The sequence below is a fragment of the Panthera pardus genome, unplaced genomic scaffold (genome assembly GCF_024362965.1).
Source record: "Panthera pardus isolate Hobbes unplaced genomic scaffold, ASM2436296v1 HiC_scaffold_21, whole genome shotgun sequence".
Lineage (NCBI taxonomy): Eukaryota > Metazoa > Chordata > Mammalia > Carnivora > Felidae > Panthera > Panthera pardus.
The window spans coordinates 5488496-5513565 of NW_026526777.1; the positions used below are offsets into that span (position 1 = coordinate 5488496).

A 25070-nucleotide genomic window follows, 5' to 3' on the forward strand; every position below is an offset into this window, starting at 1 on the left:
AGACTGGGGCTAAAAAAAAAAAAAGAAAAAAAAAAAGAAAAAGAAAAAAGTACTGAGCTAAACGTGAGGGAAAAAAAAAAAAATATATATATATATATATATAGGTTACAATTTGCAGCAGGACCCTTTTGTCTGGCCGGAGGCAGGAAGCAGGGTTCGAGAGCAATAAGGGAGGGTCACTTTGCTTAGACTGTGCTCTCCACACCCCACACCCCCAACTCTGTCACAATCTTATTCATCTTTCAAAGCTGCCCTCACAGGCCACGTCTTCCGTGGGGCTTTCTCAGCGCCTCCCACCCAAAATGGATCTTCCTCTGTCCTTCCCCAGCCTCTGCTAGTCCCTTTATTATAGCCTGTGCGCCCATAATTTGTGCACATCTTATCTCCTTGACTAAATGTAAGCTTCGGTTTCAAGAAACATGGATTGGGGCCTGCTGCGTGCCAGGGACTCAGTTAAACGTGTGAAACCGGGGGCCAGGACGGGCAGCTGTAGTCTGTGAGCTCCTGGAAAGTCAGGCCTGTTTTATAACCTTTGTCGCAGTCGCCCAGGCCCGCACGGGACACACTTCTGTCCCTTCTGGCGCACGTTTGTGAATGAATGGATGTCAGCGTGGAAAGGGTGGTCAGGGAGGGCCAGGGAAGGGGACACCCCGACTCTCCCGAACCTGAGCCGTCACCCGGACTCTAACCCTGGCCTCAGGACCATGACCCCAACTCCTGGCAGTGACCTTGGTAGTGACCCCTTCTTCAAGGGCTATTTCCGGCAGGCCCTCCTCAAGGGCCAGGCCAGATGCCAAAACTCCCCAGCTCCTCTCCACCTCCACCTTGGCAAACCCCTTCCCCTCTTTAGGACTCAGGTCCCCACCTGTGCCAGGGGAAGCGGCCTCACCCCGATGCTGCTTTGAGATGCAGTGTCGCAGGGGTGGGGTAGGGCCAGGGGCTATGGGAGGGGGGAGCATCCTGTATTATAATTATAATTATCACACCTCGGATCCTATCGCACGGTTTCCTTCCCACGGATTCACCCCTCCTGGTCCGGGAAACCACCGGAGAAACCGAGGCATGGGGTGGGGGGGCAGGGGGACAGCAGTGGGTTTCCAGTTCTGGTTCCGTATCTCCTCAGCCTTCCCATGCACCATACGCCCCCAACCCCGCCACAGTGCAACCAGTCAGGGAGTCTGTGAGCCCCTCGTCCACTCACCCCCAGCTCCAGCCATGTGGAGAGCTGACGGGAGGCGGGACTTGCCCGAGGTGTCGCTGGGGCCGAGGACCCAAGGTGGTCCAGCCAGGCCTCTGGTTGAAGTCAAAGTGTTGCCCTCCCTCACCAAACAAATATCCATCTCCAAATCTCTCTGCTCCCTGGGCCATCTTGTGTGTCTCACAAGGGCCATGCGCTTGGGGGACAAGCCCTCATACGCAGGCCTTTCTGTCCCTCTTTTGGGATGAGTCCTGCGGAAGGCAGATTCTAGGGCTGGGGCTGGAAGAAAATCCTGGCTGCGGAAGCCTTTCTAGGCCAGTGCCTGGTATCCTGCCCTCCGTTCTTTGCTCCCCATCGAACCCCCATTCCCCTCATGCCTCGCTACCTACCTTCCTCCCACCCACATTCTGGGCCCGAAGAATGGGAACAATTCAAGCCGCGGTGGCATCGTTAACGTGCGTACGTGTCTGAGCGGCGTCACCGGGCCTGCCTGCCTCAGTTCAATTACGGACACTTAGTGAGCACCGCTGAGCACCAGGCTCCAGGGAGGGGACGGGGCCGCAGCACACACGGCCCCTGCCCTCCGCGAGCCCCTCCGTTGGGGGAGGGGGCCGCGTCGGCCGGCAGACGCCACGTCCCGCCACCGTGCGTTCCCTTCGCGTCCTCGTGCACGTGCCGGGTCCAGGCTCAGGGCTGTTTCCGCGAGCGGAGCTGCAGGTGCTTACCGTCCTGTGGCCGGGCACCCGCTTGCAACTCCTGTCTGTCCCCGCGGCAGGCTGCACACCTAGGCCAAACCGGTCGGGGTGGGTCGTGCTGAAAGTTTTGTTTGTGTCAGTGGGACTGGGAGGTGAGTCAGGGAGGGACGAGGAGGGGTGGGGTGGGGTGGCGAGGAGAGTGAGAGCGAGGGTCAGGCTGAGCGAGGGGGAGGAGGAGCGGACACGGGGGCGGGGTGGGGGGGAGAACCTTGGGCTTTGGGAGAGACGGGGTAGTCCAATCAGAGTGGACCGAGTCGGAGGCACGAGGGTGGACGGCGTGTCTGCGACCCAGTCCTGCCCCGCTGTGTGGCCCTGCGCGACACGAAGCTGCTTCCGATGCGCTCGTCGCCTTGGCTTCTGCACTTTGCACAGAGAGGCTTCGGGGGCGCTGACCGACACTGTGGCAGAAGATTCCCGACAAGGGGTTTGATTCCGTCCCCCGGGACCGCGGCTCCTTCAGGTAGAGGCTTCAAGCTCATTTCTGCTCCTTCCGGGGCTGCCCCCCTCACACAGAGGGTCCCGCACAGAGGAGGGGTTCCCGGAGCTTTTCTGCCACGGAGACACCCCTTCGCCCCCCACCCCTGCAGCCGGAGCTTCGCTGTGCCCACTGTTAGAATGGTGGCACCCAGTTTTCCGGAAGGTTTCATCTAAACGTTCCATCTGGCACGCGCTCTGCTGTTCCCATTCGCCCCGTTCTGCAGGCCCAGGGATCCCGGGTACCCAGCCCCGGTCCTTCAACGACAACCACACTTCCTGGTTGCCTCACAACATCCCTGGGAGCCCAGGGGGCTGGGTTTGTTTGCCGCTAAAGAGGTCTAAAGCTGGGGTGACCCACCCAGGGCGACGGCTCAGCTAGAGGCGCGCCCGTGGGCTCCGTTTCTCAGTCGGCCTCCGCGTGCGCAGCCCCACCTGCTGGCTGTCACCCCCTGGACCCCCCAAGCGTCTGCAAATACACGACCGTGAACTCAGGGACCTCGAGCATGGGGTAGGAGACAGATGCCCTTATTCTTTGACCCCCTGTCTCTGGATGGGCTGGCCCTTTTAGAATGCTCTAGAAGTGGGTGCTGGCAGGTCTAGGACAAGAGTCGGAGCCCTCACGGAGAGCAGTCTTTGGAGCAGCAGCGAGAGACGTAGCAGCAAAGGAGGAATTAGGAGCAAAGGCAGGCAGGATCCTGAGAGCTCGGACCCCAAGCGGTGCTCCCCATGCATCCTCCCAGTCTCCATCCCAACCGCGGAGGCTCCTCCCGGGAAGCCCGGCTGCGGGGAATCATGGGGGGAGCTCCCCAGGGGCCAGACGGGTACCTTCAGGTGCTCCCGGCCTTTGGGGCTTCTGCTCCCTTCCAAACAGCGGCCTGGATGCCCAGGGCAGGGTGCCTGTCCAAACCAGACAGCCACCCCCCGCCATCAGCCTGAGCCCCTGTCACCACCCGGCGCAGCTGCCCCAGGGGAAAGCAAGCCTGCAGAGGCCCTGCCATCAAGTGTCCGCCTCAGACCAGGCGCTGGGGGTGGCAGGACGGCTGCAGAGCGGAAAATGGCCCTGTGAATCCAGGAGACCAGAAGGCCCAGCGCGGGGAGAAGCCTGGAAGGGCTGGGAGCTGCGAGAAGAGTGGAGAAGCCCCTGAGGGGAAAGGTGGATGTTCTCGAGGGGACACAGGAGCAGAGAGGGGCCGAAGCTGACAGAGCACGGGGGCCAAGGGGGAGCGCGGCACGGGGGGCGGGGAGGGGGGAACGGGGAGGAGCTGGGGACTCCCCGTAATTTGAGGGCACATCTTCTTTTGAAGTTTGTTGGCACAATCTTCCTTCTGTGTGGCCTGGGAACATTCACCTGTCCGTCTTGTAAACCCGAGCTCCCTCCTCCTCTCCCCTCCAAGCCCCAGGTGGCCTCAGACCTGCAGCCGGCCTGTTTCCATGGCCAGCACTCAGCAGCCGCGTGGCTGCCCTGGTCAGAGGCCAGGACGCGTCACAGCCGTCGAGGGGCCCAGTCCCGGGCGCCCAGGTTCCATCTTGGTCTGCGCCCCCCCACCCCTCCCCGGTCCCCAGGAAGCAGGGGCCAGGACTTCCGGTTTCCGGCCGTCCTGGGGCAGCACGACTCGTTCTTGGCCTTGCTCCCGCCACACTTGGGAGACCTGGACTCCATCCTGCATCGGTTTTCAGCCCCACACACAGCAAGGCCGGGAGCTTGAGAAGTCCCGGGAGGCAGAGGTGCAAGCTGAGCAGGCCCCCCACTCCCCTGCTGGGCATTCCCCGCCCCCCACAACCCCACACACCCCAAGATGCACGCGTGCCTTCCCCTTGCAGGCACCCTTAAGTGACTGCCCTCCAGCATCACCCCGAAGCCTTTTTGAACCCCAGTTGCTCCTTCATTTCTAGAAGTGGCATAAAAAAAAGGACTAGGGATCAGGAAACAGCGCGAGTTCCCTCCTGCGACAGTTTGCAAGATCAGGTCCATAAAGGAAAGGATAGAGGAGTAAAGACCGGAATCTGTCTCCATTTGCCTGTCAGCTTCCCTCCCTGGGCCTAGGCCTCCACCCTCCAAGGTCTCCTGTGGGGAAATCCTACTCCCTGAAAAGGCCCCAAACATCGGAGCTCCCTCGGGTCCTCGTTAGTCATCAATATACCCTCTGACTGTGCCCAGGGGCCCCACACTGAGTATACAGTCTAGAACACAGCCAAAGGGGAGAAGCCTGGTCACTCCTGGAAGGTTCCAGACCTCCTTGAAGGAAAGTCAGATGGTTGCCTCTGTTCAGTAAGGGGGGGGGGGGGGGCGGGGAGGGGCGGGAAGAGCAAACTTGGAAATGGTGACAGATCTCAAGGCACAGTAAGACCAGGTAGAAACCTGGAGAAAGAAAGGAGTTGGGGCAGAAACACACACACACACACACACACACACACACACACACACACACACACGGAGTAACGGAGGGGCGTAATTCAGAGACAAAGACGCTGAGACAAGGCCTGAAGCAGAGACACAAAGACCCTAAAGAGAAGTTTCTGAATGCCTAGGTGTCCTCATCTACCTGAGTTTCAGCCACTCAACAGTGGGACCCAACGACGTTTCCTCTTCAATACCGCCAAGTCCCTTAAATATTCAAAATTTGGGGGGCACCTGGGTGACTCAGTCAGTTAAGCGTCCGACTTCAGCTCAGGTTCATGATCTCATGGTTCATGAGTTCGAGCCCCGCATCAGGCTCTCTGCTGTCACCACAGAACCTGCTTCAGATCCTCTGTCCCCACCCTCTCTCTCTCCAAAATAAACATTTAATTTTTTTTTTTCAAAAATTCAAGATATTCCCCATCCTTACCCCATCTCTCCACCGTCCTCCAGTTAGACTGATGCCACCCCCCACCCCCCACTCCGTCTGCTGACAGGTCCACCTTTTCTCAAACCCCTTCCAGCTCAGGTCACAGTTACAATCGGATGAGCTCTCAAGATCTGGCCTCTTGCGGTCTCTTTTCCCAGCCATTCCTCTGCCTTTCTGTTTATCCGTGTCCTTATTCTGGCTGATCTGAGAGCAAAGCACCAGAATTAGGGCCAGGGAAGCAGGGAGCCAGGAAGACAACTGGCCAGAGTGAGCTGTGGGGAAAAATGTAGAAAGGTCAGAGGACAGTAGAAGAGGCAGTGCGGGCCGGCCTGAAGGGTGGCACAGCCGGGGACACATCGGCAGAAGGAACTGAGCAAGTCCTGAGCAGGCGGGCGGTTGTGTCCTGAACAATGCTGAGAACCGGGGATGGCTCCAGGGCCAGACTGAATTTAAGGGAAGGAGAAAAGAGAGTTTTCTGAAGACAGATTGGGTACAGATTTGGGCCTGGGACAGACATCTGAGACTGGGAAGCTGGGCAGCGGGCATCCTTGTACCAGAAATGGCCAACTGGGACCAAACTCATGGGATCATGTCAGGACTGTGAGACTTTCAGAATGATCTGCCCTAGCCCCCAGCCCTGGACAGACATCGTCCCGGGATATTATTAGCAGGTGAAAGCAGGTCCAGAAAAGGAGGGGCCCTTGTGGCTGCCCTTCTCCTGTTCTCCCAAAGTCCTTTGTCAGGCCTACCCTTCACTTTATCCTAATGCCCCTTCAGCTTCTGGATCACTGACAGGGTCATCATAGACCACTTTAGATGCTGCTCTGGGTATAAAATAAGTCATACAAAGGCAGACTGGCTTGTGTTTTTTCTTTTCTTCCTGTCTTTTATTTCTTCCTTCCTTCCTCCATCTCTGGCTCCCTCCTTTCCTTCCTTCCCTCTTTCTTTCCTCCCTTCCTTCCTTCCCTCTTTCTTTCCTCCCTCCCTCCCTCCCTTCCTTCCTTCCTTCTTCCCTCCCTCCCTCCCTCCCACCCTCGTCTCTCTCTTTCTTTCCCCTAGACTCTTTTCTACCTCCTCCAAACTATGGGCTTGGTTCAGACTAACCAAAGGAGATGGGAGTCCTGAGCAGCTCCTTCCCTGGGTCTATGTCTGGAACAGCAGTGGCTAAACACCTCAAGCTTCTAGATGGCCCTGGAGGGGGTACCACCAAGGAGGATGTGGGGTTCAGGCTCTACATCCAAGCGAAATGCAAACCGCTGAGGGCTCAGAGCCAGGGTGGAAGCTGAGGGAAGGAACACAAAGCTGTGAGAGAGAAGCTGGAAAGGCCCCTGGGGTGGGGAGTTCCCGGCTCTACCCAGGAGAGGCAGAAAATGACTCTGGCCAGGGGCGCCTGGCGGGCTCAGTCAGTAGCATGTGACTCTTGATCTTGGGGTTGTTAAGTTCAAACCCCACCTCGGATGTAGAGATTACTTAAAAATAAAATCTTTGGAGGCGCCTGGGTGGCTCAATCGATTAAGCATCTGACTTTTGATTTTGGCTCAGGTCATGATCTCACGGTTTGTGTGTTCGAGCCCAACGGCTGGGCTCCATGCAGGGCATGGAGACTGCTTAAGATTCTCTCCCTCCCTCTCCCTCTACTCCTCCCCTGCTCTGGAGTGCACGCTCTCTCTCTCTAAGAAAGAAAGAAAGAAAAAGGAAGGAAGGAAGGAAGGAAGGAAGGAAAGAAAGAAAAAGGAAGGAAGGAAGGAAGGAAGGAAGGAAGGAAGGAAGGAAGGAAGTTAGTTAAATTAAATTAAATTAAATTAAATTAAATTAAATCAAATCTTTGGGAAAGAAAAAAAGAAAAGGAGTCTGGCAAAATGGGCATATAGGCCCACAAGGCTTAAGTGAAATGACCACCCCGCCTCCCTTGTCCCAGGCAACTCCTTGCCTAAATCCTAGCTGGTTGGAGGCTAGCCAGTCAGAGCAGTCTTAGGGAGAAGGCTGGCTTTCAGATTTCAGTCGGGGATGTTAGCAGTTGGGGATTTTCTAGAGATTTCGTTACCATGATCTGGTAAAACTGAGGATCATCTCCGCCAGACTCCAGGAAAGCTGGAATTGGGGGGGACGGGGACTTTCGAAGCTCTTACTGGTTCTCGGCTTCAAGGACAAGTGGGAAACGGGTCTCGTAACCTTCCAGTCTCTCCGCGCCTTCCCGCACATACTGTTGCCATGCTGTGTGCTCAGAGGACGCGCGCTCAGAGGACGCGCACCATCAGACCCCTGAATCACAGGTCCTCCCCGCCTGCAGTCCTGGTCTCCCTCGTGCCTCCATTTCTGGGGCGTGATGGGGAACGAGCTGATGTGTGGAGACCACAGGCGACGATAGCAGCCATCACCCGCATTTGCAGCCCAGGGCTGGGGACACACGTCCGGTTTCTGTGCTGGGAGCAGAAATCTGTCTGCATTGGCTCCTGGGGCCCAAACTCCTCAGCTTGGATCCGGGCCTCTTGGTCCCTCACCGGGTCCTGGAGGGACAGAGTCAGGAGGAAGGGCAGGGGACCTGGCTGGAATTAAAGGGAGATACCAGGGAGTAACAGATGCTTGTTTTTCTGTTCTTCTGCCCCCTCCCCCACTACGCCCCCCTCCAGCTTCCAGGGCTGGGCAGCTGCTGGCCTGGATCTTCTCGGGAGAAACTCCCTGCCCTTAACCTCGAGTTCCAGATGCCACAGCACCTCAGTTTCCTTGCGAGCCTATGAGGCGAGCTGAAATAAGGAATTATTCTTCCCGGGACACCGTAGTGGAAAGTTCTCCAAGTTTCAGGCATTCCTCCTCAACCCCATCCCAACCCCGCCCCCCAACACGCGCGCGCGCGCGCGCATACACACACACGCGCGCGCGCGCGCGCGCACACACACACACACACACACACACACACACACACACACACGCACGCACGCGCGGTGTGCCCTGACAGCAGGCTCTACCACCCTCTAGTGGCCAGAACAGAAAGGACGCTTCCACCCAGCCCACCGGGATCTTCAGCCTCTAGCAGGGAAAGTCGTCTGCAAGACGCCTGAGACAGAAAACCCACAGCACAGTTGATAAATGAGAAAGCTGAGGGTGCCCGCGGTCACCCCGAGAGTCAGGGGCACGGCTGGGACCAGAACCCAAGTCTCCTGACTCCCACTTTCACGCCCCCTCTTCCCCTCCCCCAGACTCATCCCGGGGGAGGGCAGGTGCAATTGGAAAAGGGTGTCCCTCGTCGCCCCCCGCAGAGCCACGCCTGCACCTCAAATCAGCTCGCGGCTTTGATAACGGGGGTCCGTCTGAGGACCTGGCCGCCCTCTGACAGTCTTTCAGGATTGTTCTGGACTTCGCGCAGCTCCCGTCGCCGCGGTGACAACACCGTCCCTTCCCTCAGCTACCCGGGTCTCCCGGTCTCCACGGTAACCGGTGCTTTGCGACCTTCGGTTTGCAGCCGGTCGCGCTGCCAGTGCGGCAGTGGTTGCTGGGCGACGGCGGCGCGTGGCAGGGACCCGGGCGGTTCCTGGGGGGCAGGTGGGGGGAGGGGTCATGGCGCTGGCGGGGCCCCCGGGGGGCGCGGGCTGGACCTGGCGGCCGGTGGCCCGGGACGCGCTCCTGGCGCGGGCCTTCCATTCCTGCACTGAGCTGCGGGGACGCTTCTACCTGGTGGGGGGCCTCCCGGCCGGAGGGGCGACGGAGCCGAGCGGCGACACGGTGGTCTTCGACCCGGCGGGGGGCCAGGCCGTACGGCTGGGGGCCCGGGGCGGCCCGCGGCGCAGCCACCACGACGCGGCGCCGGTGGGCGGGCGCTGGCTCTGCGTGGTGGGCGGCTGGGACGGGTCGCGCCGCGTGGCCACCGTAGCCGCGCTGGACACGGAGCGCGGAGCGTGGGAGGCGTGGAGCGCGGCCCCCGGCAGCCGCCCCCCCGCCGGCCTCAGCAGCCACACCTGTACCCGCGTCTCCGACCGCGAGCTGCGGGTGGCGGGCCGGGAGGGCGGGACCCGCACCCAGCGTCGCTACGGCAGCGTCTACACGCTACGGCTGGACCCCGGCGCCCGCACCTACAGGTATGGCACCCCGGGCCCCGCACCGTCCCCCGTCCCTTCATCTGTGCTCTGGAAAAGCGCAGGGGAACAGAATCGCAAGCACTCCGGCCACAGCCGCACCCCGGCACCCGCCTCCCCCCGCACCCACCGTGACTACGATAGCGAGCTCGTTCTCTGCCGCTGCTACCCTCTCTCTCTCATCCGACCGCTGCTCGGTCCCTGCCTCCTTTCCATGCTTGGCACCACAGAAAGGGGCTGGGGAAAGGGCAGTACAGCACTTGTATTTTCCAGAAAACCCAACTCAGGCCCGAACTGCTGCATATCCACAGCTATAAGGAAGAGGGCTGTCACACAGCCTCACGCTCGGGTCACTCCGCTGCCCTGCTCCAAACTCCCGGGCCCCGCCCAGGCCACCAGCTCCTGCTCTTTGGGGGCTGCAACTCGGCTGAACCAGAAGTAGCCGGGCACTGGAGTCACGGGAAGCTTGGGGTACCTGTCGACTCACAACTTGTTAGGGTGGAAAGGGGCAAAAACTGGGAGGCCCAAATCCCTCCAGCCAACACCCCTTCTTTCTCCCGCAAGGAGGAACCACCTGCTGCCCCCCGTCTGAGGGAGCAGCTTGCCAGGCTTGTGAGCACTGGGCAGGGGTCCCGGCAGGGGCCCCGGGGCCTGCGGCATCACTCGTGTTCCGTGGTGGGGCCCTTTGCCGTGCTGTTTGGCGGAGAAACTCTGACCAGAGCCAGAGACACCATCTGCAATGACCTGTACATCTATGACACCCGTGAGGGCCGGCTGGTTGAGGCGGGGAAGAGGGTGGGGAGAAGGTGGGAAGACGAGGAGGAGCCCCATGGTGCCAAAACGGTACCGCCTCAATAAGCACCCTCTGCTCTTCCCCAACAGGCAGGTCCCCTCCTTCGTGGTTCCACTTCCCCTGCGCAGACCAAGGGCTGAAGCGCGTGGGCCATCGCACCTGCCTTTGGAATGACCAGCTTTACCTGGTTGGGGGTTTCGGTGAGGATGGCAGGACGCCTAGTCCACAGGTTTGCATCCTGGACCTTTTCATCTAAAGAACATGCCAAGACACATCGCCAAGCCCCCGTTTTGTTGCAAACTCGCAGCGCGTTACCACCAGAGCGATCTGCCTCATTTCACCTGCTTATTAAATTTCAATCTGAGAGTCAACATTTGTCTCTGAATCTTTTGGGGGGGTGGGGGAGGGCAGTGAATAAGGAGATACATCTTTATTTGCAAGGGAAAGGATAAAATATGGGGCCTCCTCCGAAACTGTGAACCATCAGCCCGATGGAGCCAAACCCCACAGATCATGGGCTTTTTTCCATGCCTCATGCAGATCCCGCCCCTAATATTGGGAGAAAGCTTGAGGCTGGAGCTGAGCATTCTGACCAAAACATTTAATTAACAAAAAAATATTACAATAGCAGAGAAAATAATAATAATAACAATAAAGAGAAATCAGAAGAAGTGGGAGTCAGGGTAGAAAAAAAAAACGCAAAGGCCTTGGTCCCTAGGAGACCAACACTCCGGCTGAGGTGGACTTGGCCCCAGCCCCGTCGGAGTTTTCCTTGGCTGCCGGCTTGTCATCTTCCCCCATGAGACGAATGTTGTGCTTTTCCCGGAACTCATTTAATTCTCTTCCCTTTGCCTGAAGCTGCTGTGTAAGTGTCTCAATGATCTTCTGTATCTAGAGGGCCAGCGATAGGATTACATGAGGATTTCAGGAACCACCTTCCCCTACCTGGGATGGACTATAGTTGGGGGACGGGAAGGAGAGAGGACACCTGTAACCTCACCTTTTACCAAGTATTAATAGTAGAGCCGAGACCCTAAAAGTATGCCTTTCTCAAACACAACGGCGTGTGAGCTTTAATGTACGTTAAGAACCACTTGGGCTGTTTATTTTTAAAATGCCACTCCGTGGGGTGGCTGGCTGGCTGGCTGGCTCGGTCAGTAGAGCATGTGACTCTTGATCGTGGGATTGTGGGTTCGAGCCCTATGTTGGGTGCAGAGAGGACTTTAAAAAAAAAAAAAAAGGATGCCACCCCACAGGCCCCCTAGCCAGTTGTTCTGAATCGGTGGGTCCAGGCAGCTGCATTTTGGGTCAGGCCTCCAGGTGACCTGGATGCAGGTGTCCCCGGACCACACTGTGAGAGACCCTGCTCTCACTGCTGCCTCTCCCCCTTGGGAGAGCCAGGCTTGTGAGCCAGGTCACAGAGTGCCGGGGAAGAGGCCGCCAGCCAGCAGTCCCTCCTGTGTGAGGAGTTAGACTTTGCACAGCATAAAAAGCACAGGCTGACAGGCTGCACGTGCCATCTTCAACATGGGTGCCCGCCCACTTCCTCCACCATGCTCCCCCAGTCCCGGCCTCCCTTCCCTCACCCCTCGGCGCCCAGAGCTTGTCCGCAGGGACTCCCGCTCACCTGCTCCTTGTTGCTCTCCAGGGCCGGCAACACCTCCTTGACCGTCCGCTCCACCAGCACGCCTCCCACCATGCGGTAGCACTTGCGGGCTTCGTCCACCTCCTTCAGGGTGTCTATCACCAGGCTGGGGTGGGAGGACAAGGCCGCTCGGAGAATCCAGCCCCGCTCCACGGCAGCCCGCCCGCCGCTCCTGTTTGCGCCTCCCCAACGCCCTCACCTGTGCTCATTCAACTCCATCTCTAGCTCGGCTGCCTTGGACGCCAGACCCCGCTGTTCCTGTCGAAGGCGGTTGAAGCCAGCAATGACCTTAGAAGGTGAGAAAGAGTTAAGTGAGAGAGGAGACAGCGGGCACGGCAGAGGGTCAAGACACAACACAGGACGGCGAGCTTTGGACACCTCCCTTAGAAAAGGAGTAGAACCCACGTCTGTCATTTCGACCTTCAGTCTGTCCGGAAGCCACTCACCCTGCACTGAGAGCCTGCCCGGTGTGAGAGAGAGCTCTGCTAGTCCCTCTCGCAGCTTCCCGTGTGGTGAGGAACAGGCATGTGTAACTCAGGATGGGGTGGAGAGCCACTGGGGCACCTGCAGAGAGGCTTAGACTTGCAGGTAAAGAAGGCTGTTCGGAAAGACTCTGTGGTGAGTTAACTCCTGTTTGGACCTGCCCAGCCGGCATTCTTCCCACAGGGGAGCCGCCCCTCCTTAGCTCAGGGGGTGCTTGTGGGGCTACCATTCACAGGACCCTTGGCCCTTGACCACAAGGGCGGTGACCTGTTGTTCTATACCAGAGTCTCTGTACAGGAACTGATTTGGGGGGTAGAGAGAAACGGGTACGGAAGACAGGTGCAGCGAAGGCAACTACTTGTCCTGCAGAGACGATCCTCCATTCCTCCTCCTGAAATCCCCAAAGCTGCCCTAGTTCTTGAACTTGGTGGGACTCAGTTATTTAACCTTTCTCTTCATTGTGGTCAATTCTGTGAACTACCCGCCAGCCTTCCAAAACACTACTTCAAAAAAGAAAAGGTTGCTCAGGGTCCATGTCTGTAGCCTGGAAACCCCAACTAACATAGGCTTCCTGAGAGACACGGCCTTAACTGAAGCCTGAAGGACGAGAAACTGGGGGAGGAAAGGGTGCAAAGGAGGCATAAGAAGTAACACACATAAAGGCCCAGAGAAATGATTACTACCAGCTCCTTGTTCCCCAGAAACAGAGCAGGGAACCTAAAACAGCGTGAAAGCCAGACTGGGTACTAAAATCACCACCTCCGTCACTCTCAGTACAGGGCTCTGATGACTGTGTTTAGAAAGAAGTACCAGATGAAAGGCGGAAAATGTAATGAGGAAAGAAGATCGTGGGGGTGTGTGGGGGGCAAACATGGGGCCCAGAGACAAAAAACCAGGTTCAAGTTGGTCTGTGCCATATATTGGCTCTATGGCCTTGGACATTTAATCCGATGGTTCTCAACCCCGGCGCCACGTTAAAGTCCCCAGGAGAGCATTTTCAAAACACGAATGGTGGAACCTCAGAACAATTACACGATCACTGGGTGAGGCCCCTGGGATCTCAGCACTTCTAACACTCCCCCATAATTCTAATGTGCATCCAGAAAGGAGAACCACCGGGTTTCCCCCTCTGGGCCTGAGTTCCCTCACCTGTGACACACACAGGGTCACCTACTTTATAGAACTGCTGTATGGTGCGGGCTAGTTAGGAAAGGGCTTCGTAGGCAGGAAAAGTGCGTTAACTGCTGTCATGGCCTTCTCCCCAAATCCAAGTGCCCCCTTGGCCCTTCCTGATCAGCTGAGGGCCGTGGGCCCGCCCACGCTCTCGCTCCCAGCCATATCCTGCCCAGTCTCATGCTACTGGTGACCGCCTCATCTTTACGAGGACCTTCTATCCCGTACCTCTCTCCACAAGGCTCATCTACAGCTGATAAGACCCTGCTGGCTGGCCTGTGCCACCCCTACACCTCTTTTCCTGCTCAAAAAACCAAGAAATAAGTCTGACTAGGAGGCCGTCGCCCCAGTCGTATGCTGCCTCCTCCCGGCCACCAACCTTTGATCTCCGTGTACTTCTCGCACTCATTGCAACAAACGCTTTGAAACCTAACTCCACTACCTATACCAAACTATTCCATTTATGGTTAGCTTTTCCTTCACTATCGATGTTACAGATCAAAGTAATTTCATCTATGGAAATTCCACAACGAAACCAGATTCTAGATGCTCTCCCAGCATCCAAATGACCCTCTCTTCTGGATGTATTTTGTTGAACACACCAGTGAAATCAGCTTAAGAGTCTAAAATTTCGGAGGCCTAGACTTATTTTCCTTAGTAATTAGTAGGAATCTACTTTTCAGCCACCAATTTGACACAACTAAAGGCAAGAAGAGGTTTTGTTTTCAACTCCAATTTTTCTTCAAACATTATTGCTAATTAACAACCCCTACTTCCTCTTGGCCCAGTTTATGAACTTTTAATCAAATGGCAAATTAAAATAAATCTATTTCAGTGTATGAGTTATCTACAGTTATTATGGAAAATTTCAGCCACTGGTGCACTTAAAGGAAATGAAATCTCTTAGCAGCTAACCGTAACCTAACTGTAAATTAGATGCAAAATAAGCCCATAGTAACCTGCCAATGAAGACAGAAAGGCTGTGATGTATTCCCACGTTCTTCCTCTGAAAATACTTTTCTAATGGTCTTTTCCCTTATGGCCAGACTTATTTTCCTTCTCTTTCCCTTATTGCCATTCTCCTAAAGTTGTCTGGCGTGAGAAGGGATGGTTAGGTCAGTGTTGATTCCCTCAGCCCTACTAAAATCTTCATCTTACATGTAAACATCCCTACTGAAAAAGAATCCAATTAAATTAAAATACCAACTGTTTATCCTATTCAAAAGTAACTTCAATCCTGGCAACTATACAGAGCTCTTTACATTCTTGGCACACTTTTATACAGGACATGGTTTTCTACCCCCGCCCCCCCAGCTTTACTGACATAAAACTGACATATTACATTGTGTAAGTTTAAGGTATACATTATGATTTAGTATATGTATATATTGTGAAATGATTGATAATAAAGTTAGTTAATACATCCCATATGTTAACCCTCTCTGTGTGTTCACATATAAATGCATATCAATTCCTTAAATTTTTTGGTAGAAAAGCTTTCCAATTTTAGTGCATTTCTAATTTTCAACTATGCAGGCCTGCCTTCTAATCTTTACTGTTGTCTTCTTTGAAATTTTAAATATGCAAATGCAACCTCTTTTAAAAAATTTTTTTAATGTTTATTTTTGAGAGAGAGACAGAGACTGAGCAGGGGAGGGGCAGAGAGAGACAGAGGGAGAGGGAGACACAGAAACTGAAGCAGGCTCCAGGCTCTGAGCTGTCAGCACAGAGCCTGACGCGGGGCTCCAACTCAAGAACCGTGGGATCATGACTTGAGCCGAAGTCGGACTAACTGACTGAGCCACCCAGGCACCCCTGCAACCTCTTTTTAAATACCTGTTTTTTCCACAGTCCTACAATATTGCACCTTCCGCCCAAGGTTTGTAAGGAAAAGAACACTACTATATGCCAGGCACTCTGCTCGACTCTATCTCATTTAATTCTAAAACAAACAAACAAAAAAGCACAGTATAAGACCTGTACCTTCATTTTATGGGTCAGTAGACCAAAGATGGTGGAGAGAGAAAGAGGGAAGAGGGAGGAGGGAGGAGGGAGGAGGGAGGAGGGAGGAGGGAGGAGGGGAGGGGAGGGAAGGGAGAGGGAACGGGAGGGGAGGGAGAGGGAGGGGAGGAGATAGGCAGCAGGGAAGGGGACAGGCAGCAGGGGAGGAAGAGGGAGGGGAGGAAGAGGGAGGGGAGGAAGAGGGAGGGGAGGGAGAGGGAGGGGAGGGAGAGGGAGGGGAGGGGAGGAGATAGGCAGCAGGGGAGGGGACAGGCAGCAGGGGAGGAGGAGGGAGGGGAGGGAGGGGAGGGAGGGGAGAAGGAGAGAGAGAGAGAATGTGTTAGCGCAGTAAGCTGCGGAACTGGTACCTCTCCCCAGCTCTGTGGAACTCTAAGGACCCTTTTCTAGCTGATGTATTATTCCTGGCTTGTCATCCGTCACCTCTCATAGAGGTCAAACTAGGGGGTGTCTGGCTGGGCTCATTTGGAAGAGCGTGTGAATCTTGACCCAGGGATTGTGAGTTCAAGCCCAACACTGGATGGAGAGATTACTCAAAAAATAAAATCTCAAAAAAAAAAAAAAAAAAAGAAGTCAAACTAGTTTTGTATGATTTATTTGCCTGCTTTATTTTTTCTTTCTTTTTTCTTTTGTTTAATCACTACCGTATAGTTTTGGTAACTTCACAAAAAATCTGCAATCAATACCTTTATCCCCAAAATGTCCTTTGGTCTTTTTTTTTTCTTGTCCTTTGGTCTTCTTACCTACGTGATATTTACTCTTATTGGTTCACTGAAGAATAGAATAACAGGTCAAGAATTACGACTGGATGCGTCTGGAAAAGCATTTTATAGGGTATCACTCACTAAATATCTTCTTTTCAGTTCAGTGCCCTCTTTTCCTGACAAACATACTCAGCTGTCAAAGAAAACTTCTTTGACCTTATTACTCCAACAAATAATGGTTCTAAGCCCTTCTCTTCATCTTTTTTTTTTTTTTTTTTTTTTTTTTTAAAGTAGGCTTGCCGCCCAGCATGGAGCCTGTTGCGGGCCCCAAATCACAACCCAGAGAGCAAGACCTGAGCTGAGATGCAGAGTAGGGCATTCAACTGACTGAGCCACGCAGTCGCCCCTTCATCATGTTTTTAGGACTAGTCTATACTCACTGCCTCGACTTCCTCACCTCCCATTCATTCCCAGCCCACTTTAAATTGCTTTCTATCTATACTAGTTATTAAACTATTACTACTTATTAAACTAACTTCTCAAAGATCACGAATGGCCTCCTGCCTAACCCAACAATTTTTTCTCAATTTTCACTCTGCTGCTTTGAAACTCTCTTAAGTAGCACACGGTAAGGTGGAACTAGCCCAGACTTCTGAGTCTATTGTGGACGGGTTCATATCCTAGTGTTTTTGCTGTTTACTTGCTGTATGACCAAGCTACTTAACTTCTCTTGGTTTCCTCATTTATAAAATGCAGTTAATACACCATAAAGCAGGGTTTCTAAACGTCAGCACTACTGAAGTTTTGGGCAGGAAAATACTTTCTTATGGGGGGCTGTCCTGTGCATTGTAAGATATTTAGCAACCTCCCTGACTCCACCTACTAAAAGCCAGCAGCAACTCCTACTTGTGACAACCAAAAATGTCTCCAGGCAATGCCAAATTTCTTGGGGGGGGGGGGGGAGTCCCAGCAAGTGGAGAACCATTGTCTCAGGGTAGCAATGAGGACTGAACTGAGAGGCCCAGTGTAATGTACATTCTCTTCTCACTTTTAGCTTCCAGGACCCTTCAGTCCCTTGGTTCTCTAACCTGTCTTAACACTCCGTTCCCCTTCCTGAAGTTCTTCCTCTCATCCCAACAGTGGAGAAGGATCTAAGATTCTTTTCATAGCACTTCTCCCTTTATTACCTATACTATTTCAACTGGTATTCTTAGCTACCTCTGTGGTTCCAACAACTGCCTTCATTTGACTGCCTGCAAATCCAGGCCTCAGAAATTCTAGACCCAAATTTCAAGTTAGAGGAAGGCATTCGGAAGTCAGTCAGCAATGGCTTCAAAATCTGTGAGCGAGTTACCCCTTTTCTGAATCTCAGTTTCTTCACCAAGAACATAAAGGTAGTATCAGTCTCCTAGCATGTTTGTGAAGATCAACTAGTTACATCAAGAACTTAGGACAGGGGCGCCTGGGTGGCTCAGTCGGTTGCGCGTCCGACTTCGGCTCAGGTCACGATCTCGCGGTCCGTGAGTTCGAGCCCCGCGTCGGGCTCTGTGCTGACAGCTCAGAGCCCGGAGCCTGTTTCAGATTCTATGCCTCCCTCTTTCCTCTGACCCTCCCCTGTTCATGCTCTCTCTCTCTCTGTCTCAAAAATAAATAAATGTTAAAAAAAAAAAAATTAAAAAAAAAAAAGAACTGAGGACAATATCCAGCAGAAAACAGATTGTCACTAAATGGTAACAATCAGCACGGAACATTTCCACTTAAATGTCCTACGGGTACCTTAAACTCGGGTCATTCAAAGCTGAACTGATCATCTTTTACCCCGTTTTAAACTGCTCCCTTTTCTTGTCTCCCCTAGTTCTGCTAATGACACCACCCTGGCCCTCCAGGTAGGAAACCCTGGTTTCGTCTTTGAACACACCTTTATCGCAACAACTGCCAAGTTCATTGCATCAATCTCAGCAATTTTTCTTTGGCTCATCACCCCACTTCGAGCTTTCATTATCTCTTGTCTAAACTACTCCCGTCGTCTTCTAAATTATCTCCCTAGTTTTGGACTCTCCAAATTCATCCTATACGCTGCTGGTGACTTAACTTTCCTAACACTTGGATGACACAGCAAACTGTTCGTGACATATTAGGCTTACAATGCAGATTGCAAAATGGTATATACCGTACGATGCTATTGTACTGGACCAACATTATAAAGTATGCAAATACGTAAAGAACACACATCCTCCCTTTCCATCTACACATGCATATACAAAAACATAAAAGAGGGGAGAAACCTCTTTTGGAGTATATCAAAGGATATACTCCAAAATGGTAATAATAGTTATCTTTTGGACAGTAGGCTCATGGGTACATTCACTTATTTTGTACTTTTTCCTGTGTTTCCCACATTTTCCATAATAAACATGCCTTATTTTAGGTAGCAGAAAAAAAAAACGAAAACAATAGTATACCATATATCCTTCTGTGACTCGGGCACTTCTTACATTAAAGAGTTCCAAATTCTTGGGGCGCCTGGGTGGCTCAGTCAGTGGAGCATCTAGCTCTTGATTTCAGTTCAGGGCATGATCTCACAGTTCATGAGTTCAAGCCCCCGCATAGGGCTCTGAGCTGACAGTGCAGAGCCTGCTTGGGATTCTTCTCCCTCACTCTCTGCCCCTCCCCTGCTCGCTCGCACACGCTCTCTCTCTCTCTCTCTCTCTCTCTGTCACACACACTCTCTCTCAAAATAAACTTAAAAAAAAAAAAAAAGGTTCCAAATTCTTTGCCATGCAAAGACTCAGCTTGCTTTAAGCACCACAACTTTCTTATACCTTGTGATTTAGCTAAACTAACCACTCACTGTCAGCCTGTGCTTTCCCTAGGTGTCCTCTTCTCATCCTCTTCCCTATATTCTATTTCCATTACCACCTGTTCAAATCTATCCAATCCTTCAGGCCCAGCTCAAATATCTTTAATACGGTCGTGGTGTAAATGGAAAAATAGGTCTGTCTGATTCTCAACTCGCTCACTCAGTTAAAAGCCCCACCCTTCCAGTTACTGACTTTGGGTGAGTTAACCAAAGTCTCTGAAACTCAAATGTCCTTACCTACAATATAGGTAGGTAAGGTATAGGAAGACAACATAACCTACCCAAATGGCATAATAAATTAACAGAAGATCAAACAAATGCCTAGTACAATGTTACTTCCTTCTATCTTGTTTATAAGGGACCTATGTAGCTCACGTTTGCAGCAGTGATAAATCATACACACACACACACACACACACACACCCCTTTAAAGTCAGCTTCAGGCCCAACGTGGGGCTTGAACACATGACCCTAAGATCAAGAGTCACATGCTCCACCTACTGGGCCAGCCAGGCGCCCTGATAAATCTTATATTTTTTTACCCAGTGTTCTCTCTAGAACACAAAGACCACAGAATGTTAAGCAACAACAGCCTCCGAACTCAATTATCACACCCGCTCAGCCCTCTTTGAGGGGTTCTTTTCTTTCTCCACAACCCCTTAAATATTGGCTCCATCCTCGTTCTGCTTCTCTTCTCACTTTCTGTACAAACCCTAGAGGATTTCACCCACAACCGTGGCTTTGTCTACCATCCATAAGCTTATAATTCTCTAATCCGTATCTCTGATTCAGGTTTCTGTAACTCAAGATTTATAAATCAAACCAACTACTAGATGTCTCTACTTGACCGTCCTACAAGAAACCCAAACTCAACCCCCTAAAATAAACGTATTTTCCCTCCCAGACAATTCCGATCTTCCTACATTCTCTACGGCACCAGCATCCATCAAAGACAGAGATCTGAGAAATATCCTAGATCCCTCTCTATCCCTTTTCCCCCACATTCGAGTCTTGCACCCCATGCCATACTTTGTCTACCTGCACCCTAAACGTGCCAGGCGGTTTTATGCCTCGGTGCTTTTAAGTACCTTATTCCCTCTACCTAGGAAACTCCCCACTTCCTTCTTTGCCTGACTCACTCCTCTCATCCTTTAGAATTCACTGGAAGGAATATCTCTTCCAGAAGGGGAAAGAAGAAAAACAAAACAAAACAAAACCTAGCATTTATTAAGCACATACTATATTCCAATCACTGTGCAAAAACACTCTGAATACCTTTTTTGACTAATAATCAAAATAGTGATGAGGTACGCACCATTATGCATAATTTTTATTTTAGAGCGTGTGCACATGCGGGACAGAGGGAGAGAATGTTAAGCAGGCTCCACGCCTGGCACGGAGCTCGACTTGGGGCTCGATCCCACGACCCTAGGATCATGACCTGAGCCAAAATCAAGAGTCGGATGCCCAAGAGACCGAGCCACCCAGGCGCCCCTGCACCATTATATTTTCACAGGAGAGCAAGGTGAAAGAAGTCACCCATACAAAATAAATAGCAGAAATGTGATTCAAACACAGATCTGTCAAACCCAAGTGCACTTCTTACGCTCTAAGCCACCCCACTATACCACAGCTTCCCTTTCCCACCCATTCCTCGAATCTCATAACCTCTTGCTAGGGGGTCCCTCCTTTAGCTACCATAAAGAGGGGCCCATGTGGAATACTGTACATTGAGTCTGTGAGCTAACTTGAAAACAAGATCTAGGTTTCCCTATACACAGCAGAGGGCCTGGCACAAGGCAGACCCTCAGAAAGTATCAGGTGTCTTTTCCCTTCCCTTCCATCTCTCTCCCCCCCTCCCCCGCAGAAACTCTTCCCCCCCCCCCCCCCAAAACCCCACCCCACAGCACTTTATACCTGTTAGAACACTCACCTTCTGCCTCATATTAGCATTTTGTATGTGTTATTTTACTACGGGCTCTTTGCATGGGGCAATTTGAAAAACCCTTATGCGGATACCTTTGCCTGTAGCAACTGTTCCACAAATAAATGATAAACGAACCTGTAATTAGAAGAGCTCTTGTTTATGTTTTCCTTTCTATCATGGAGATTTCTTCCCACTCCCATTAAAACACTAGCCTCACTATTAGCAAATGGCTCCCATGCCACAAAAGGCTTTCTGAGTTATTTATCAAACATCTCGCGATGCCAGAGACTGGGGGAAATGCAAACTCGGGTTAGGAAAGGGTTTCTGGTCGCTAAAGAAATTCAATCTTACAATGAGTCCCGAATCAAAACAGTATGGAACACTAGACTGTTCGAGTATGTGAGTCACGTGGCTCTGCAGGGTGAGGGCGACTGTCAACGTGGTTTCAGGGTCACGTAACAGACCACATACAACCAGCCCGTTGACTAATCCCCTGGGATTCGTTACGAGCGGCCTTGCCCAGCCTATCCTGTTTGAGGGTGCGGAGAAGTGGGGAAAGTGACGACCTATCTCCCCTCACAACTGTGCATCCTCCCACACCCCGCATCTCGGGGCTCTCGCCTCCTGCTGGCTCACCCAACACCCCCAAGGGAGGCGTGGCCTTCACCTACCAACCCTTTGGCTCTCTCCCTGGGGGCTCGGCCAGCTTCTCCAAGGACCCTCCCCTCTCTGGGCGGCCTCGCAAAGGTGGGACTGGAGCGAGGCCTGCACCGGCCACAGGCTCCCCCCCTCTCTCCGCATCGACTTCGGACCCGGCCCGGCTGCCCTCCTTCGCGTTCTCCGCTCCTCACCTGCTCTGCCGACACCGCCCCTTTCCCCGCGCCGCTGCCGCTGCTCTTGCCGGCGCGACCGCTGCTCTCCGCCATCTTCGCCGCCTGCTGGGCTTCCGGCCTGCGCAGCCCCGCCCCGCCGTGCGTCACATCCGGTCTGGCAGTTACCGCCCACTCGCCCTGGTGCCTCTGCCTCCAGGCCGCTCTTCGGTTCGGATCCTGCGGATGGTTTTGGCCGTGTCTCCATGTAGGACCTACCGTCTGCCCCGCCGGCCGCGGTGAATTCCGCCTGCGGTGCTTTAACTTGTGCAACAGAGACACTGCCCCTGGGAGAGGGGCAGAACCCTTTCGGACGGGTTAACCGGAGAGTGGGGGCGTGGGTTGGGATCTGGGTGCCAGTGCCCTCTGCCCAGCACGGGGCGGTGGGAAAGGAGGGAAGGTGAATTTCCCCTCAGAGATTCCGGGGTGGGGGGGGGGGGGATGTTTTGAGCAGCAAAGCTGTGCAGGTGTGCAGTCAGGAAGAGAGGCTGGGAAAAACAAGGAAGTTTCATGGAGATGACTTTTGAAGCGCGGATAGGTTTGGCTGAGGAAAATGGCTTCAGTTTAATATGAGATCACTGGAAGTCGAGGTATTCAGGTGCCCAGTAAAGCCCTTTCCTCCATCTTCCCACTTTATGATCTCTTCCTGTAGCCCATAATTACTTACAGTAAAGAGTGTTTTGAAGACTTAGGGGGTGTTACTGGCAGGGCCCCGATTCGGCCCCACAGTGTGAAAAGTCAGAGAAGCCTAGAAATGTACTCCTTGAGGGAGGGGCCGGTGTCCTGATTTCTCACCGTCTTCAGGCTGGGCTTCATCATCAGGCCTCCTCACCAGCTCCTGTCCCTTCTTTTGTGTCCTGGACTCCGGATCCCTCGACCGTCAGTACTTTGTGCACAGCCCAGGTAACACGTTTTGTTCTGTCCTCAGTGCCTCAGTAGATGCTCAGTAAATGTTTGTTAAATGACCAGATGGTGGGAAACACTGGGGTACCAACCATCCACAGAACATTTCATCAGTGGGTGGTTGTGCCCCGTTAAGAGCACAAATCAAAGGGCAGTCCAGCCCTCCCGCCTCCCCATTTGAGACCCTGATCATTAAACTGGGATTTTCCCGTGCTGGGAAATCTGAGTCCTGCCTTGTGCCATTCACAGGCCCAGAGCCATGGCCATCTTCTCTTCTTCCTGGGAACTACCGCTGGTGGCTGTGTGCCAGGTAACCTCAACCCCAGACAAGCAGCAGAACTTTAAAACATGCGCAGAGCTTGTTCGAGAGGCTGCCAGACTGGGTGCTTGCCTGGCTTTCCTGCCGGAGGCATTTGACTTCGTTGCGAGGGACCCTGCAGAGACGCTCCGCCTGTCTGAGCCACTGGGTGGGAACCTTTTAGGAGAATATACCCAGCTTGCCAGGTATCAGGGCAAGGGGGAGGAAAAGGTAGTTTCTTTGTTGGGCACTTGTCCCTGAGTTGCCAGGTGGGAGGGTAGAACCTTGAGAAGAGTCGTCCGTGTCGCCTCCTCCCCCTGCCCCCCTCCTCCCCCAGGGAATGTGGACTCTGGCTGTCCTTGGGTGGTTTCCACGAGCGAGGCCAGGACTGGGAACAGACTCAGAAAATCTACAATTGTCATGTGCTTCTGGACAACAAGGGTGAGACTTCCGAACTCTCCAGCCTCCCTCTTCCCAGGCTTCGCTACCTAAAGTAAGATCCTCCAGAACTGTTACGCAACTCTTTGCTTGGTCAAGGGGCATTTGTACTTGGCATCCTAGCTTACAAGCTAGCTCCCTGGGAGGAGAGGAACGAGGTTGGCTGCTTCTAGGGCACCAGCACTGAGCACTCCTTCTCCATCTTGCTCCAGGGTCAGTAGTGGCCACTTACAGGAAGACCCATCTGTGTGACGTGGAGATTCCAGGGCAGGGGCCTATGCGTGAGAGCAACTCTACCATCCCGGGGCCCAGTCTCGAGTCTCCTGTCAGCACACCAGCAGGCAAGGTGGGAGTTGTGAGAGGAGGAGATGCGGGATCAGGAACACGAGGGAGGAGAGTAGGAACACTCTGAGGTGGTAACAGAGGCTGGAAAGCCCTAAGGAGCGGGGTAGGGAGGTAACGACTAGATGCCGTGACGAACAGAATAGGGGTGTCAGGCTCTTTTTCGTTGCAGGTTGGTCTAGCGATCTGCTACGATATGCGCTTTCCTGAACTCTCTCTGGCATTGGCTCAGGCTGGAGCAGAAATACTTACCTACCCTTCAGCTTTCGGATCTGTTACGGGCCCAGCCCACTGGGAGGTAAGAGACCCTCCCTTCAAAACCCAAGGGCCTCCTCTAAACTTCCTTCTCCACCCTTGGCCCTACCAGCCGAAGAAAAGATTTTCCTCCCCTTCCCACCCAGGGGGAAGCGTTCATTCCCTAGATTGCTGCCCTTCACGTTAGAGAACAGGTAACAGTAAATCATTCCTAGGCAGTTATCAGAATGGTCACAAGGAGTAGACTGGCCTGTAACATCCGTCACCTATCGATTCCCCACTGGACGTTCCATGTACGTGAGTGAACGCACGTCTCCTCATCCCCAGGTGTTGCTGCGGGCCCGTGCCATTGAAACCCAGTGCTACGTCGTGGCAGCAGCACAGTGTGGACGCCACCACGAGAAGAGAGCAAGTTATGGCCACAGCATGGTGGTGGATCCCTGGGGGACAGTGGTGGCCCGCTGCTCTGAAGGACCGGGCCTCTGCCTTGCCCGAATCGACCTCCGTTATCTGCGACAGCTGCGCCAACAGCTGCCTGTGTTCCGGCACCGCAGGCCGGACCTCTACGGCAGTCTGGGCCACCCACGGTCTTAAGACTGACTTCTGGGAGCTGACACTCCCATCGTGAGCTGGCGTTGCCGTGACTTGATGGCAGGACCCAGGCGCGGCTCCCCTCACGTGGAGAAGCTCGACTGCCTTGGCGGAACACAGGCTCAGCTTCTCGAGAAAGAAGAAACTTTCGCCTGAGCTCCCATTTCAGTTTCAGAAAGGTGGAATTTTCTACAGTCACTGTTTATTTCATGAAAACTGAAGTTATGCAGAGGGCTGAGCAGCACTGGCATTGAAAAAAATAGAATCATCAGAAAGTCTGTGTCTGGACATCTCCTTTGGGAGCTGAAAAGGGGAGGTGGGGTCGTACCAGCCGGACGAGGCTCCAGTTCTAGGCCTTCTGGCTCCTTCGACAAGCCTCCCTGCCCCGATCAAAGTGCGACACTCAGTGCATGTCCCGGCCCCACGCTCCCAAGCTTGAGCG

General features: G+C 53.5%; 3 protein-coding genes across 9 annotated transcripts; 2 read left to right on the plus strand and 1 right to left on the minus strand.

Moving 5' to 3' along the window:
• Window positions 1-8807: 8807 nt before the first annotated feature.
• KLHDC9 (kelch domain containing 9) lies at window positions 8808-10492 on the plus strand. 2 transcript variants are annotated; one of them, XM_019433171.2, is made up of 4 exons: window positions 8808-9331; window positions 9640-9799; window positions 9893-10091; window positions 10211-10492. In XM_019433171.2, exons 1-4 carry the CDS (start codon window positions 8814-8816, stop codon window positions 10375-10377), a joined length of 1044 nt encoding a protein of 347 aa, XP_019288716.2. In that variant the 5' UTR covers window positions 8808-8813; the 3' UTR covers window positions 10378-10492. The 2 variants fall into 2 exon arrangements, with proteins under 2 accessions (XP_019288716.2, XP_053764899.1); XM_053908924.1 differs by having other exon boundaries at window positions 10215-10379.
• Window positions 10493-10701: 209 nt separating this feature from the next.
• PFDN2 (prefoldin subunit 2) lies at window positions 10702-21908 on the minus strand. The gene is made up of 4 exons (XM_019433224.1): window positions 21784-21908; window positions 11966-12054; window positions 11749-11872; window positions 10702-11012 (listed from the first exon to the last, which is right to left on the minus strand). The coding sequence occupies exons 1-4, from the start codon at window positions 21856-21858 to the stop codon at window positions 10836-10838; spliced, it is 465 nt and encodes a 154-aa protein (XP_019288769.1). The 5' UTR covers window positions 21859-21908; the 3' UTR covers window positions 10702-10835.
• Window positions 21909-24906, plus strand: NIT1 (nitrilase 1). Of its 6 annotated transcripts, none has more exons than XM_019433214.2 (7): window positions 21910-22040; window positions 22606-22704; window positions 22954-23208; window positions 23340-23443; window positions 23653-23786; window positions 23955-24080; window positions 24365-24906. In XM_019433214.2, the coding sequence occupies exons 1-7, from the start codon at window positions 21988-21990 to the stop codon at window positions 24629-24631; spliced, it is 1038 nt and encodes a 345-aa protein (XP_019288759.1). In that variant the 5' UTR covers window positions 21910-21987; the 3' UTR covers window positions 24632-24906. The 6 variants fall into 6 exon arrangements, with proteins under 6 accessions (XP_019288761.1, XP_019288759.1, XP_019288760.1 ...); XM_019433215.2 differs by having other exon boundaries at window positions 21914-22009; XM_019433217.2 differs by having other exon boundaries at window positions 21943-22056.
• The last annotated feature ends 164 nt before the right edge of the window (window positions 24907-25070 follow it).